Genomic DNA, 16,867 nt, shown 5'->3' with positions numbered 1-16,867 from the left:
TGTTGGAAATCCATCAATCTTCCATCATTAACCTACGAAACTCCACCACTTGGTCTCCTTCCAGTTCCAGGAAAATGTTGAGCCCTCCCTCAGCTGTCGGCCCTGGCAACAGGAAGACAATGCCTGGTTTAACAACTACTGGAGAAGCACATTTAAGTCTACCCCAAGCGAACTCCTCTTCTTCCAAGCCCAGCCTCCACCACGCTACAAGTGAGAAGCTGTCTTCTCTACAAGGTACCCCTCTATTCACCTCTAACCAGTCAATACCAGACCTCACATACTCATCATCCAACCTCTCAATCCCTTCCTGCACTCTCCTCACTAGGCTTGAATACTCTTCCTCTTTCAGCTCCTTCACGCTGGCTCTTGCGAACCCAGGGACCAATGCATTTCCAGCAAATCCCACCGGGGCTTGTGGCACAACCCTGGTTCGAGTATCCACCGGAAACAACATGGTCGAAATCTTCCCCTCTGCCATCTCCACTGCTATGCTCCTTGCCTTCCATATCTTCGCTGCCACAGCTTGAAAAGTGGTGCAGTTTTTCAACTTCCCATCCCTGAGGGCTGCCTTCTTTAAACCTTGGATGTTGATAGGTGAAAGATGGATCAGGTGAATCTGATCATGCCTCCCGGATTTCTCAATGGGGGCATCACTGGTTCCGCGGAGGGTGAATGGGCTATCTGTATCAATGGCTCTTGAGTACTCAAAATGAGGGTGACTGATTTGTGGTGGATTCCGTGCTCTGAATATGCTCCTATCTGGGTTCGGTACCACGACCAAGCCTTCGCCGCGAGTCAGGGAAGCCAAGTTCATCTCAAGATCATGAATGGCCACACCGTCTAGGATGCAGTGGTAATATCTTGATCCCAGGGCCAGGCCTCCACACCCAAACTGTGTCAACTGCCATCAATGAAAGAAAGAAGCTCAGCCTCAAAACACACTCGCATTGCTACAAACAAGACACATAAACCCTGAACCAGAACACAGAAAGAACCTGAAAAAAACCCAGAGGCTTGTCTTTCAGCTCCAGCTCATCTTCAGCCTCTTCACGCAAGAAAGCAACCAACCGCTCGAACTCCGGCTTGGGCGCCATGAGCTCACCGAGCTGGCTCACCGTAGTCTTGGTGGTGGCTGCAGCAACCACGAACCCTGCATTGTTGCAGTCGATCTCGAGCCTGTTACTTGCCTCCAGAGATGGCACTAGCCTTCCAGCCAAGAAGTCGTAAGACACGAGTACCTGGGATATCGCGCGGCATAGGCGGTGAAAAGCCTCTGAGAGGCTCATCTGATTCGCAGGAGGATCGAAGAAGGATACTGATTCTTGGTATGCAACGAGGGTTAGGTCTATGTTCGATAAGAAAACACGCCGGCGCGGTGTTGGCGTCTCCGGTAGAACCATCATTCTCTCCACCAACTTCACGTCCTCCATTTTGTCCGCCGCCTTGCTTGATGTCTTTGTTTTCCTAAAATTAACAACATTTGCGTTTAATGTTTTCTTTACAAAAATATATGTATGCACTTGTTAGTATACGAGAAATATCATCTTATTGAGAACAAAAACGGACGTTATAATTGCCATTTTAAGTCTATTAACATAATTGCATAAGTAATGTGGAAGTTTTATTTTTAAATTGCCTTTCCCTTCTTCCCCAACTTCTACCCCTTCCCTATCTTCATTCTTGTTTTCGTTTTTAATTTCTTTAAGAGTATGTTTGGTTATTAAAACGCTAAGAAAAGAGAAAAAAAAGAAGTAAGAAAAATAGTTTTTTCATGTTTTATTTCATTGTAAAAATTATAAAATAATATCAAATATAATTAAAATTTATTAAAAATTTATATATATTTAAATTATTTAATTTTTATATAATAGAAAAAAATAAATGAATAAGTTTAAAGAAACATATAAAAATAATTTATTAAGTTTAATTTATTATTGAGTTATTTGAATAAAATAGCCAGTGAAAATTCAATTTTTGAAATTTAACCTCATTTTTTTTTGTCTTATTTTTTTTTTCTTATTTTGACAAAAATATCTTATAAAAAAAACATTTTATTTGAAAACTTACATGTAAATACTTGAAATAATAAGATGTACTTATGTAAAAAAAAATGACTTAAAAAAAAAAAAATGAGAAGAATTAAATTCACAATTTGAGGATTTTTTTTATTCCCTTTTAACTATTTTTTATTACTTTTTATTTTCTTCTACTTTTCTCCTCTATTTTCTTTTATTAACATTTTGTTTAAATTTTCTAAAAACCAAACAAAACTTAAAAAAAAAATGAATAAAGAAATAAATCGTTAAGACACGACAATCATATTTTTAGCTCATTACTATTAAGGTTCAATGAAATGATTTATCTCATACTCTAAAGATATAATTTGTCTCTTATTTCATGAAAATTTTCACAAGTCAATTTACCAAATCTAATCAATGTGCAAAGTAATTTTATTTTTCCTTAAAAAATATTATTTATAATAAAAATAAGTTTCATCTACATCCAAAAATAATAATAATAATAATAATAATAATAATAAAAATAAAAATAAAAATTGAAATCAAAATATAATACAGATACCTGCTTGACGAGAAAGGATCAGCTGAAGAAGCCAAACAATGACACCTGTTGTTAAAGGTATTCACACTTGGATCTCCATGAGTAGAGACATCTTTATATCCATCACAAAGCTAACTTTATTTGTTTTCTCAACGTCCATCACCACTCTACCCACTTATATATCAGTGCTGAATTTCAAATCAATATAATTTTCCTAAATTATAAAGTGGGTTTTAAATTATTAATAACGAAAAATGTTAATTAGTAATTAATGAAATGAAGTCGTTTTCAGTAATAAATTAATTTGAAACCTTAATTAGGAAACTGAAAACCTCCAACTCCATAATGCTTTCTTATTTCCTCGTGCTACCAAGATTTAAGTTTCAATGTTAAGAAGGAATTAAGTAGGCTCTTTTTGAAATTAATATCATAGACATTAATGTTTTTGATTTTTACTCTAAGGGGTTGTTTGGTACATGAGAATTGGAAATAAAAATGAATATTTTGTTTCATTTCTATTTTTTGTTGAATGAGAATGAATTTAGTGATTCAATTTCTTGTGTTTGGATGAACTTAGGAATTTAAAGTTGAAATAATTATCTGTTTCCATTCTTATATTTGGTAATAATAGGAACAAGAATGCAAAAAAATAAATTGACAATAATACCCCTACACATAGTTTAAAATAAAATTTTGTTTTTATTTTAAAAGAATAAATCTTAAGAGTTTTTTTTCTACTAAATAATAAGACTAAAAGAATAATATATATTCAATAAGTAAAAATAATCATAAATCATATAACCCTAATATATAAATATTCAATTATTATTTTTATAAAGAAATTTCAATAATTTGTTATGCTTAAGAAGTAGACAAATTTTTAGTAGTAAGGAATGTGGCAAGTTCAAGTTGTCAGGGTTTCTAATATAATATATAGGTGTGTGACAAGTTCAAGTTGTCAAGGTTTCTAGTATAATATATAGGTGAATTTTCTTTTCGTTGTATTTGGTTCCCAAAAAATTTGAGGAAAAATGTGAGGAAAAGAAAATAGAGAGAAAAAGTAGAGAGAAAGAAAAAACGAAGGAAAAATAAAAGAAATAGGTTCAGAGAGTCAATAAATTATTTTTATATTTTTCTTAAAGCTTATATCACTTATTTTCCTCCATTATATAAAGATTAAATAATTTTAAAATGTATAGGTTATGTTTGGTTTTCAGAAAGTACTAAGAAAAGAAAAAAACTGTTAAAAAAAATGATTTTTTTATATTTGGTTTCAATATAAAAAATATAAAATAAAATAAAATATAATTAAAATCAGTTAAAAATCTATATATTTTTAAATTATCTAATCTTTAAATAGAAGAGGAAAATAAGTGAAATGAGTTTGAAGTGACATATAAAATAATTTATTGATTTTAAATCTATTTTTTATTTTTCTTCAACTTTTCCTTTATTTTTTTCCTAACATTTTCTCTCACATTTTTCAGGAACTAAACATAGCCATAAATTTTTAAATAATTTTAATTATATTTGATTTTCTTTTGTATTTTCCATAATGAAACTAAACATAAAAAAACTATTGATTTCTAATTTTTTGGACTCTATTATCACATCCCATGTATTTGTGACTAAAATGAGGAAAGCCTAAGTTGGCCACGACAACCAAATTGTTGACCAAAAGATATCATACATTGAGATGTGATTAAATAACAACCTACATAGCACCCAAATAAAAGTTGAGTGAAAAAAGGAATAAAAATGACAGCAATATCCATAGTTTTAAAAGATGCGCTTAATACGTGCCTAGGCTCAAGACACAACCACTCTCTAGCTATAGTGTCTTGCTTGTGAAGACATGTACCTTGTTCAAGAGGCATACCTTGTCTATTTTACTTTTCATTTTTAAACAGTTTTATTTTTGAAAATTCTAATTATATATTAAAATTTATATAATTTCATTATTTTTTTTTGTTAAATGTTTCTTTTAAATGTTTGAAAATTTAATTTTTTTATTGATTATATTGGATTTTGAATCATATTTTATAAAATTGATATGCATATTAGATCAGATTTTACTTCACTCTAAGTTATATGATGCTTTTGCGCCCTAGGCACACTTTGCACCTTTTAAAACTACGACAATATCTATGTCATATTTATTCAACATAAAGAATGGCCCCATGAACTTTTTATTGTATCAAGAAATTTTGCAATAGCATTATATGACAATAATATAAAAGGAGTATTCTTGATTGATACAACTTAAAGTCTTTGTTGTTGGAGGATTGGAGTAGACGAGCCACATCTCATAGTCGGAGGTTTTTCGGCAAACAGTTCAACCACAAACTCATTAGTGTTGCAGGAAATAAAAAATATTAGATTCACACCTAGGATTGTGACTGAACCAAATAAAGGCATGATCCATCTCAAGAACTTTAAACACAATCATAAGCTTAAAAGAAATGACATTTACCTTAAGATTATAACCATCTAGAAAAACTAATGAGGATATATTGGACTATATTTATTACATCTTTGGAAAAGTGTGAAGAGGACTTTGGGCTGACATATCCTTATCTCCTACACTAGATCAAGAACAACTACTCTTGATGAGAAGCTCTTAAAATCCAATTTGCCGCATCAGTCGACAACATGAGAAGCACTACCCGAACTATTATAGCCTAAAATCAATGTGAAATTTTAATTAACTTGTATAAAAACAACAATATATACATTAGTGTTATTTTGTTGATGTATCTTACAATTGGAAAAATAAAAAGTCCTTGTTTTTGTTAATCAATTCTTATTTCTTCTCGACTTTTTCATCTTCCTTGACTAACTTTTGGAAAATGTAAAGACTACCGTGTACAAGTTCCTCTAGTTTGAAAAATAAAGAAATTCTTAAATGATAAGAAAAATACATTCGTTGAAAGATTTCTAAAACTCATTTCATAATGATCTCACAAGAAAAGTTAAATGTCATTATTCATATATTTTTTTTTAAATAGAAATATTTTTAACAATTAAAAATAAATTTAAGATGTATATATTTTGAATAAAATGTTTTCTTAATCTTTTTTTTGTTTCTCTAATCATAGAAGGAGAAGAATTGTGAATATATTAAATTTTTTGAAGATTTTATTATCTATGAAATCATATTTTTCATGAAATATTCCTAGGAATTAGGAAATGCTTCAAGTTTTTTTTTTTAATATATAAATGATAGTAGAGAATTTGTTTTGGTCATATTACTACTCTATCATAGTGTGGACTCACATTTTTCACATGCGCCCCCACTCAATTAGTGAGACTCGCTTTTATTTGGTGAAAAATCAATTTTTGGAAAAGTCGGAGTCGCTACTTATTTTATTTTATTTTAAAGGGAAAATAAAACAAGAAAGAAAACCCTAAAAAGGTGACTCCATAATTTTGGAAAAGCATGTCTTTGAAAAACTCGAGTCTAGGTTCGGGGATCAGGTTACTTATTGGGAAGGTACCTCTAAGAGGTAGCACCCTTTAAGCCCTAAAGAGGTTTTTACTGACTAAGTTGAGGGAAAGAGGTTTTTACTGACTAAGTTGAGGGAAATGTGACAATTAATTTGTTAATTATAGATATCCAAGTAGGCTAGGTGATTTAAAAAAAAATAAATATGTTTAACAAGAAAGTCTGATCATAAGAGAGAGTTAAAGTGCGTACCTAAATGACTTCTCAAGCGCTATCATGAAACATAAGAAGTTAGTTTGGAAATGTGATACAACATTTGTTTTATCCAAGCAAATCAAACATATATCTGGATAGCAAGCTAAAACGCCTCTATGGGAAACAAGGTTAGCCCAATAAAAAATTCAAAATAATCTCATGCATTCCACAAAGAGGAGGCACAATCAATCAAATATCAAACAAGCTATATTGAAGAAAATATCATGGATGTCAGGCCCCTTAAAGCCCTAATTAATTTTGCATGAGTTGATTCTATGAATTCCATTGTTTGGAATCATGAATTTTGTCCATGCTTGTGGAAAATCAAGAAAATAGTTAAAAATCAAAGAAAACAGTGAAAGTGCATGCCCCAAGGAAAGTGGCAGCAAATAGTATGTTAAAATCTGGATTTTATACTTAGAAACTCCTAAGGAACTTTAAAGAAAACCAAAGTTATTTTGATGGAAAAAGGTTTTGAAATCCAGATTTAAGATGTATAATATCACAAAATAAAGAAAAAATAAACATTAGGAGGAATATGATATGTGGCAAGGTGGCCACGCTAGAGTGGGACTCATGGTTCAAAGTCGCGGTATCGGTCACTGACTTGGAGGGTCCTGAGGCGTATCGGTCTCGGTGTATCGGCCTGGTATCGGGCGATACGTAAAATAAGCTAATTAGAAAATTCAAAAAAATATAAAAATATTATGTAAATCATAAAAAAAAATATACAATTAAATAAGCTCAAAAAATTAATAAAATAAAATTGTCTCACATTTAACATTATTTAAATAATTATAAAAGTATCTGCTCAAAGTTATTTATGATAATGCTAATAAAAAGAAATTTATTTTATTTCAAATATAATAACATTTTTACTAACAACACATACAATACAACAATCAATTCCATGTTGAATGACGAGGGGGTTCAAAATCATCATCATCATCAGTCCTACGATGAGCATACAAATTGGGGTGGCAATTCCCGTAGTGAGGATATGATTGAAAGAGTGGTTCATAACTCAAATATGGTGGGTGAGATGATTGGCTTGATGATCCATAATCAGGAAAATATGGTTTTGAACGCTGTTCGGGATCAACACCAACTTGATAGTATCCAAAACCTCGATAAGCAATGCTACTGCTACTAGAAGATTGATCATATCCATATGAGTCACTAGCTCGTGTTCCAGTATTTGAATATCCCTCTGGATGCATCATTGGAAATTGATTAAAATCATTTCTACTAAAAGTACTGGAAGAGCTATCATGGTCTCTAAAGTTGTGATATGATCTATCATCTACCCCTTTGAAATACGGCCTTGATCCTATACCCAAATTTTGTAAGTGCTCATCAATACGGTGATGATTTGATCTATGATAATCATGCCCACTAGAATAATCATCATCGTTGGGAAATGTAGTTAGTCTTTCCAAATGCTTTCGTTGTTCCCATATCCCTGGTCGATATCCATGATCTGTATCTTGTGTGGCATAGTAATTTTCACCTCCTTGTGCCCATGACATGCCAGGATCTACTTGACTAACATAACCGCCCCTAGTGCTACCATCTCCCCCAGTACCCTCACTAGTGCCACCAACTCCTCTATTGCCCCCACTAGTGCCACCACCCTGCCTACTGTCCCTATTGTCACCATCATCACTACTAGAACTTGAAGAAATTGTTCTAGGAGTCTTACCTTTACGACGGGAATCAACATCTCTTTCTCTACCTTCTTCATTAGTGGGAAGACCTTTATCCAACCAATCCAAATTATCAGATGATAAAATAGACTCCTCTCCTTCTCGTATCCACTCATATAATATATCATCATCATTAAAGATATGATTCAGATCAATTGGATTGTATAAATCTTCATTGCTTCACTCTTGCATCAAATTCTTAACTCGAAGTCGCATATTGTAGTGCACATAAACTAACTTATGCAACTTTTTCATTGCCAAATGGTTGCGCAACTTTGTGTGAATCAATGACTGTGTGCTCCAATTTCTTTCACAACCTGATGAAGAACAAGTTTGGCTTAAAATTTTAACAACAATCTTTTGTAGATGTGGACCTTCGTCGCCATAGTTGTTCCACCATTCAGCTATAATAAAGAAAATGCATACTTATTAATCACTATGATATATTTAACAAAAAATGATGATAACTTCTTATTTGTAATAGACATAAATGTATTGAGTACCTGGAAGAGATTGATTTATTGCTTTCTTTGTCAGTGCACTTCCAAATTCTCCTTGGCCGTCAACAAATAATTTCACCTACATCATTAACAATTTTTTTTTTGTTAATGCACATTACATTTACAAAATGCATTATATAAAGGTCACAAACTATTATTATACCTCGTTAATAGCTTTTGCTTGTCTATCCAAATCTGGCTCTAATCTCTTGATAACCTCCTTTAATCCAACTTTAATTTTCGGATGGTTGGAGAAATGCTTTGAATATTGGAACACTGGATTTAAAAAATATGCTGCCATAAGTTAAATAATGATCAGTTTATAATAATTTGTACTTGAAAAAATTAATAAAAAATATATAAAGAATTTTTTTATTACCTGCAGCATGCAAATGTCTGTGCAATTGACCTTCCCACCTTCTATCAATGACTTCCCAATACTTCTCCCATTGCTTGACCGATGCCTTGATAGCCAATTTAGCTCTATCCATTGCTTCATAAATGATTGATAGTGTGAGCTTTTTATCTTGATCAACCAATTTCAATACTTTGACGAGAGGTTCCATGATGGTTTGAACTTCTCCGGCCTTCTTCCAAAATCGATCAGTTAAGATAAGGTTGGATACCTTATCTCTTACACTTTTTCTGCTCCTATCTTTATTGAATTCACACCACTCATTTGTTGTGCACATTCTCTTCAAATCAGCCTCATAATGTATAAAACTCTCAAGTGAAATGAATTCAGTGGCAAAACGGGTTATTCCTAGCCTTAACAGATCTCTATCCTTGGTGAACACTTTCATCAAATTCACCACTTTCAAGCTATTATAAATAAATCCTGTGATCATCTTAGCTTGATCTAATGTCTCCTTAATCCGCTTCATGCTTCCAATATCTTCAAGCATTAAATCAATACAGTGGGCTGCATAAGGAGACCAAAACAAATGCTTTCGCTTCTCCATCAACAACATTCCGGCTGCTTTAAAACTTGCCTCATTATCAGTGACTACTTGAACAACATTTTCCTCCCCAACCTCCTCTACAACTTTATCCATAAGGGAAAAGATGTAGTTTGCTATCTTAGGTATGTTGGTAGTGTCAACTGAAGAATGGTATATCATACTTCTATCACAATAAATCATGAAATTGATGATAGGCTTTCTAGTCCTAGAACTCCAACCATCACACATGATTGTGCACCCATATATAGGCCATTTAGCCTTCAATGTTGTTATGTATACCTCAAGTTCTTGCACCTCCTCTTCCAAATATGTATTTCCAATTTGGTATCCCGTGGGACCCTTGATGCCTGGACCTGCTTCTGCTATGGTATCAATCATTGATTGATAGTAAGGCCCACTGTCAGCTGCATTAAAGGGTATTACATTAAAGAGAAAGAATTTAGAAATAGCTTTACCCACTTTCTTCACGCCTTCAGTAGAAAACAAGCTTTTTATTGATTTCTGCTTTGATGGGAACATGTAGGGATCAATTCCTTTTGGAGGTATGCTAGCTCCTTCTCTTACACTGAAGCTACGTGTCAGTCCGCGCTTAATCCTAGCATTAGAAGGTTGTGAGGAACTACCACCCTACTGATGCTCTTGTCCACCTTCTTCAAAAATTCGACGACTTTCTTTCATTGCTTGTTTCATTTGTCTTCTTTCAAAATCAGCCATAGCAACTTCCTCAATTTCATCATCAGAATCACCCTCATCAATTTCATAGAAATTATCTCTATTTAAGGAATTCAAAAGTCGTTCTTTTTTTTTTCTTTAACTGTGCTTTTTCTTTTGAAGTATTAGACACATGTTGTCTAACACTATGTGACACTTCTACCGGTACACGTGGACATCCTTCCACTTGTCCAGATATATGTGCGATGTGTTGCTTTAATCTTGTTATACCGCCATGTATGACTTTCCCACAATATTTACACTTTGTGGTTCTTCTACTACCACCAACAGGTTCTGCATGCTCCCAACCAATATCATGTTTTGAAGCCATTTTGAAATTTTAACCTAACCATGCATAAAAGGAAAACAATTTACTTTTCAAATTGAATATATATAAACACATTTATATAAGAATTATAATATTCAATTTTCCACTCACTTATATGTTTCATATTGTTGCCATATAAAATAAATTGTACTAAAAAAGCAATAAACACGATCTCACCTAAGTTCATCATATTTTGTTTTCTACTTATTTATATGTTTTTTAAATTAAAATCAATGTAATTGACCATGTAAATGCATACCCTTCATTCCGTATTATTAAATCATTTATGATTATTTGAAGAAAAAAATTTCAATAATGATTAATTTTGTATAGTAATTTAATTTTGCAATATAGTATTAATGTAATTGAGTAATAGGGAAATTTTTTGTCACTAATATAATGTAAATTTATTTATACTAATAAAAAATTGAGTGATATTTTTAAAGTATTCAAGACAATTTCTTGTACATTATATTTTTAAAAATTTAAAAATTCATGAAATAATTTAAAATTATTAATTATGTCTTATTTAGTTTATAAGACATATAGGAACAATATTTGAAAAGAAATAATAGATTATATATAGCAACAATATTAAACCATATATAGAGAGTATATATATTAATTTGAAAAGGAATAACATATTATATATATGGATATTATAATAAAATCATAGGTTAATTTTATTTTATTTTTATAAAAAAAATACTATTTTAGCATATGTTAGAAACATAAAAATATTAACATCTTTATCATTTTTTGGGTTAAAAATTAATAATAAATATTTAAACTAATAATTTTTCATAATATTTTATTTAAATTAAATAATTAATAAAGTTTAACTTTTTAAAAATGAGTCAAAATTTTCATTCCATGTACTCATTTAGAATTGAATTATCAACATAATATTATAAAAAAATTTATTTTATATGTAATTAATTAGATTGGTTTTTTAATTTCAAAATTATTTTTAAAAATTAAAAAATTCATGAAATAATTTAAAATTATTAATTATGTCTTATTTAGTATTTGAAAAGAAATAATAGATTATATATAGCAACATATTAAACCATATATAAAGATTATATATATTAATTTGAAAAGGAATAACATATTATATATATGATATTAAATAAAATTATAGGTTAATTTTATTTTATTTTTATAAAAAAAATACTATTTTAGCATATGTTGGAAGCATAAAAATATTAACATCTTTATCATTTTTTGGGTTAAAAATTAATAATAAATATTTAAACTAATAATTTTTCATAATATTTTATTTAAATTGAATAATTAATAAAGTTTAACTTTTTAAAAATGAGTCAAAATTTTCATTCCATGTACTCATTTAGAATTGAATTATCAACATAATATTATAAAACATTTTATTTTATATGTAATTAATTAGATTGGTTTTTTAATTTCAAAATTATTTTTAAAAATTAAAAAATTCATGAAATAATTTAAAATTATTAATTATATCTTATTTAGTTTATAAGATATATGGCAACAATATTTGAAAATGAATAACAAATTATATATAGCAACAATATTCAATTATATATATATAAATTAGGAACACTTGACTTCCATTAAGATTTGTAGGACTAAATCCTATTAAATCAAGTAATAAAAGTATCAGAAGATTTCGCTATCTACTTCTTCTAACCTATTCTATGATTGAATTAAGTTATTCAATATAAGTCTACACTAAACTAAAAAACACACCACATTAATTGTGGTTTCAAGTTTTTTGACACGACCCAATCAAGAGGGTATAAGAGAGCAGCAAACTGATGTAGGCATTAATACTCCACTGAGTTTGTGAGGTGCTTATTTCAAATGAATTCATATATTAATTTGTTACCTACCGGTCAAACCCCCTGCCCTCTATTCCTTCTTCTTCCCCAGCAACACCACGTTTTGCCTCTATCTTCTTCTTCTTCCCCAAAACAGCAACAACCCCTACACAGCAACACCACAAAGACGTTTTGTCCTCTTCCCCAACACAGCAACACCACGAAAATGCTCTGATGCACTGATGCAGCCTTCTGTCTTCTTCCCCAAACCACGAAGACGCAGCCTCTCGCTCTCAGACTATTGGACCACGATCTGCTACCTTCCACTAGGCATCGCACCAAAGATGAAGATTATAGACTCCGACAATGGTGGATTTCTTCAACCGAGCCTCTTTTTAAAGGCTTTTGAAAGGGTCATGGACTCACAGGTTTATTTCAAATCTTCATGGGTTTTTTTTTTTAAAATTTTCATAGGTTTCATAGGTTTTCTTTTGCAGAGGAATCTCTGATTTCTCTGAAAGATCAAGATTTGTTGTGGGGCTTTTTGCAGAGAATCTGTTGAATTTTTTTCCCCGAGTTGACTGAGTTAACTCGGAATATCGGTCGACTCATCCGAGTCCAACCGATTCAGGCCGAGTCTAGGTATCTGGTATCAAACTCGTCACGGTCCACTTCGGCCGAGGCGGATACGACTCGGCCGAGTCGTACCGGACTCAACCGATTTTTTGAACGCTGTCCGACAATGGTGGATTTCTTCAACCGAGCCTCTTTTTAAAGGCTTTTGAAAGGGTCACGGACTCACAGGTTTGTTTCAAATCTTCACGGGTTTTTTTTTTAAATTTTCATAGGTTTCTTTTGAAGAGGAATCTATGATTTCTCTGAAAAATCAAGATTTGTTGTGGGGCTTTTTGCAGAGAATCTATTGAATTTTTTTCCCCGAGTTGACCGAGTTAACTCGGAATATCGGTCGACTCATCCGAGTCCAACCGATTCAGGCCGAGTCTAGGTATCTGGTATCAGACTCGTCGCGGTCCACTTCGAGGCGGATACGACTCGGCCGAGTCGTACCGGACTCGACCGATTTTTTGAACGCTGGTGGGACTAGGGGGTATGACTAAGTTTGCATTGTTGGTGGTTGCAAGTGCTGCTGTTATTCTCTCTAAATTTTCCCTTTCTACTCTCTTGCATGCATTCAAATACCTTGCATCGCTATATTCCTAGGCCCTTTCTGATTCTTTGAAATTATCTGCATTCAGACTTACTTCCAGGAGCTTTGTCATTAATTCCCTGTATGAATCTCTGAAATTTGTTGAGAAATTTAGTCTTCTGGACTACCATTTCTGATAGCTGAAGAATCATATCCAATTGGATTCAGTTTAGGAGGGTGACCATAGGTTGTGGTTGAAAATGAAGGCAATTTCCTTTTCCTCACGCCTTTTTGTATGTCCATATTCATCTGTTAGCAACCTGACTTCCTCAGGTTTATGGTGTAGGGAGTTGCCCAAGTCTTTTACATGCAATTGAGCCATCAGCGAGCTCTTAATTTTTTTAGCCCATGACATAAGCGAACATTAAGCTACTGAGGATAGACTATCCTTTTCACGTCAACACGTTGATATGCTTGAAGTTGCTCAATTTCTTTGACAAATCTCCATTTTCCGTGTCTCAAACTATAGTTCAGTTTCTTTACTTCTTCTACCTCAGAACAAAACTTGCAAATGAGAATTCTCCAGCTGCAATTTTATATTAGAATTCTTTAACTTTCCCGCTTTATTTTCTGAATCGTGTTTGGACATCACCACCTGTTTCAATTTTTGGAGACCAATTCCAGATCTAAAGGTAGAGCTTTCTATTTCTCATGCAATTGAGAGTGCAAATTCTGTAGATTCTGGGGAGTCATCTCAGCTTGGAGAGATAGCAGGTGTTTATTCCCAACATGGATTTAAAGTTGCACTCTCCTTACTTCTATCTCCAAGTATGAAGGCAGCATTCTTGTAATCCCCATATGAGCACAAATTCCCATTCCCAATGACATTAAAGTTGACAGCAGTAGCCTTCATTTTCACAAAATCTGTTTCAACTTGAACATTCATTCTCTCATTGTTATATAAAAAGAAAACTATGTTCCAAAATTCTTCGCGGACTCCTTTTCCAAAGTCCGAATGTGCGATAAGATCACTATGCACAAATCTCAAATTACCATACTCCCCATTCTCTAATTGATCACCCTTCCTTTTGTAGTAATCTCATTAGAAACTGATTTTTCCAAGCTATAATTCACGGTATTTTGGTCCAGCTTTTAGTCCAAGAGACACAGCTCTTTGATGGTCGAACTTCCCTTTAATCTCAGGCAAGTCACGAACATAAATTATGGAAATATCAACAGGCTGAACCATAGCACCAGCTTCGCTGTCTTGTCAGACTGAATATGGTAAAATTAATTCCTAAAGATGTCTCTTCTCTCTTCTATGCCTATTTTAGGCGGCATAAAGTAGAGGAAGGAGATATAATGGTTCGAATTTTGACTGATTCAACCCATTGTGTTTCTGGAACCCTGTTAGAGGAACTGGAGGTTATCATGTCTTGTCCTTCTTTCAGATTCAAGGATGCAATCTTTACTGCCAGCACCAAAAGCAACAGCAGCGGCCACAACTACAGGTTCTGCTCAAACTGTTTCAGGTATTGTATCATCTGAGATTAAAAGATCTTTTGGAACTAGACAATTTTGATTATTGGATGGAGTATCATCTTCACCATTAGCACCACTAGCATTGTCACGGATCTGCTGATGGGTTAGTGCAGAACCAGAATTTGCCAAAAGCTGATTTGGGACCCTCATCTGGTGAGGATCTCGAAGATAATTAGCATGGTTAATAACTTCTCGATGAGGATGCACATAAGGCTGAAAATAAGCTATGGTTGCTGGAATAGTCATCCGACATTCCTACTGTTTCATAGGCTCTTTAAAGCTTATATGAATGCTCCAAATCTTACCAGTATTGATGGCAATCAACCAAGCTAGTGAGTGCAGCACTTCGTCTTTCATGACCAAATCAATCCGATAATAGGTCTAGAATCCAGGTTGGTCATTTCACACGAAGGACCAGTTTAGAAATAGTAACAGAGACCGTTAGCATTCTGTTCATTGGGCAAGGGGTCATACTCTGAGCCAAGGTGATTCAGAAGACTGTCATTGGAAGATAACCTTCATAAATTCTTGGACCAAATCGAGGTTACTTAATGAATTATCCTCTCATAGGTTTGTAGTGCTCAGAGGTACAATAGAACTGACCAGACAGGGCATGAAACTAAATTCCATTTCCTTTATTCTTGTAATAGTTTGCGAAGTTTTCTGAATCAATGTTGTCCCACCAGGCTTCAAGAACTCGAGATTTCTTTGAACTTTGTTCAATATAAATTGAGGATTTATTGACGAGAAAAATATCACAGAGCCATGATCCCAGAAATCATGAGACGCCATTCTGTTCAAAACAAAGTACCAAACCTGGCAGTCATGGGAAATTCTTTAATTTCCATCTTGAAGTCTCATACATATCTGAAATGCTTTCGGGAATTAGGAACGACGTCTCGAGAAAACCACTCACAACTGGTGCCTACTGTAGTCGAAAATGTCGAACTGATCAGACATCAATGGTCGTCAGACAACCTGGCCAACTTTTCCCACAATTCTTCTAGTCATGAGCAGAAACGTTCAATGCCTCACATCAATTTTCAATGGCTTTTATATCAGAAGAACCTGTGTCTTTAGACTCTATCTCGAACAAAATAACACAAGCAAACTCCTTATATCCATTATCACCAAGAACTGAAGTCCCAACGAGGAGTGTACTGTGAACTTTTTGGCAATTGATTTAATTGGCACCTTGGAAATGAGCTTTTGCTAGCAAACTCCAATCGCATTAATCTCACGAATTTCTCAAAGGGCACGAGCATTTTTTATGATATGAGAAATGAGTCCTTTTTTGGCAGGCAACAGGATTTGTGTTGAAGAAAAGACATGACCAGCTTCAACCCAAAGTCTTATTATGAAAGTCTCCAGAATTGGATGAAGCTGGTGAATGATGATCATCTTCTTTTCAGTCCCAAACCAGTCATCCTCTGTGTTCTGGCTGTATAGGAAACCTTTCTGATTGTAAACCTTGAACAGCTCACGCATAACCTCAAGTTCTGAACTCCCAGGATTCAGTTTCTTCATTATTGATGTCACAGTGATTCGATTTGGGCAGTCAACTCAACATACTGCATAATCACTTCTTGGGGAGGTGCTCAACTCATTTCAATAGTAAGGATATTTCCCAAAACATTTTAGGAAGTTATGAAGAGGTTTCGCATTAATCGACTCATTGTACCCCGTCAAAGTCATCATATATGCAGCAACATGGCAACCGAAAGATATACTTGCAATGGAAATTAGCAGCAAGTTACTTATGAAATAATTGTCATCAATAGGATTGAGTTGAATGCATGTCACATAGTTAGTGTCTGAAGACATTAAGACATTCATCTTGCCCACAATAGTTTGGAATACATGATTCTGGCCAGAATATCTCTACTGACAGCTGTAGAATCTGAACCAAA

General features: G+C 33.2%; 1 protein-coding gene across 1 annotated transcript; it reads right to left on the bottom strand.

Moving 5' to 3' along the window:
• Positions 1 to 13: 13 nt before the first annotated feature.
• Positions 14 to 1,430, bottom strand: LOC100259393 (acyltransferase GLAUCE). The gene is made up of 2 exons (XM_019220999.1): positions 996 to 1,430; positions 14 to 901 (listed from the first exon to the last, which is right to left on the bottom strand). Exons 1-2 carry the CDS (start codon positions 1,428 to 1,430, stop codon positions 14 to 16), a joined length of 1,323 nt encoding a protein of 440 aa, XP_019076544.1.
• Positions 1,431 to 16,867: the final 15,437 nt, after the last annotated feature.

This window comes from Vitis vinifera, chromosome 7, assembly GCF_030704535.1.
Source record: "Vitis vinifera cultivar Pinot Noir 40024 chromosome 7, ASM3070453v1".
Taxonomy (NCBI): Eukaryota; Viridiplantae; Streptophyta; class Magnoliopsida; order Vitales; family Vitaceae; genus Vitis; species Vitis vinifera.
The sequence above is the reverse complement of the archived record's forward strand: the minus strand, read 5'-3'. Positions and strand labels throughout refer to the sequence as shown.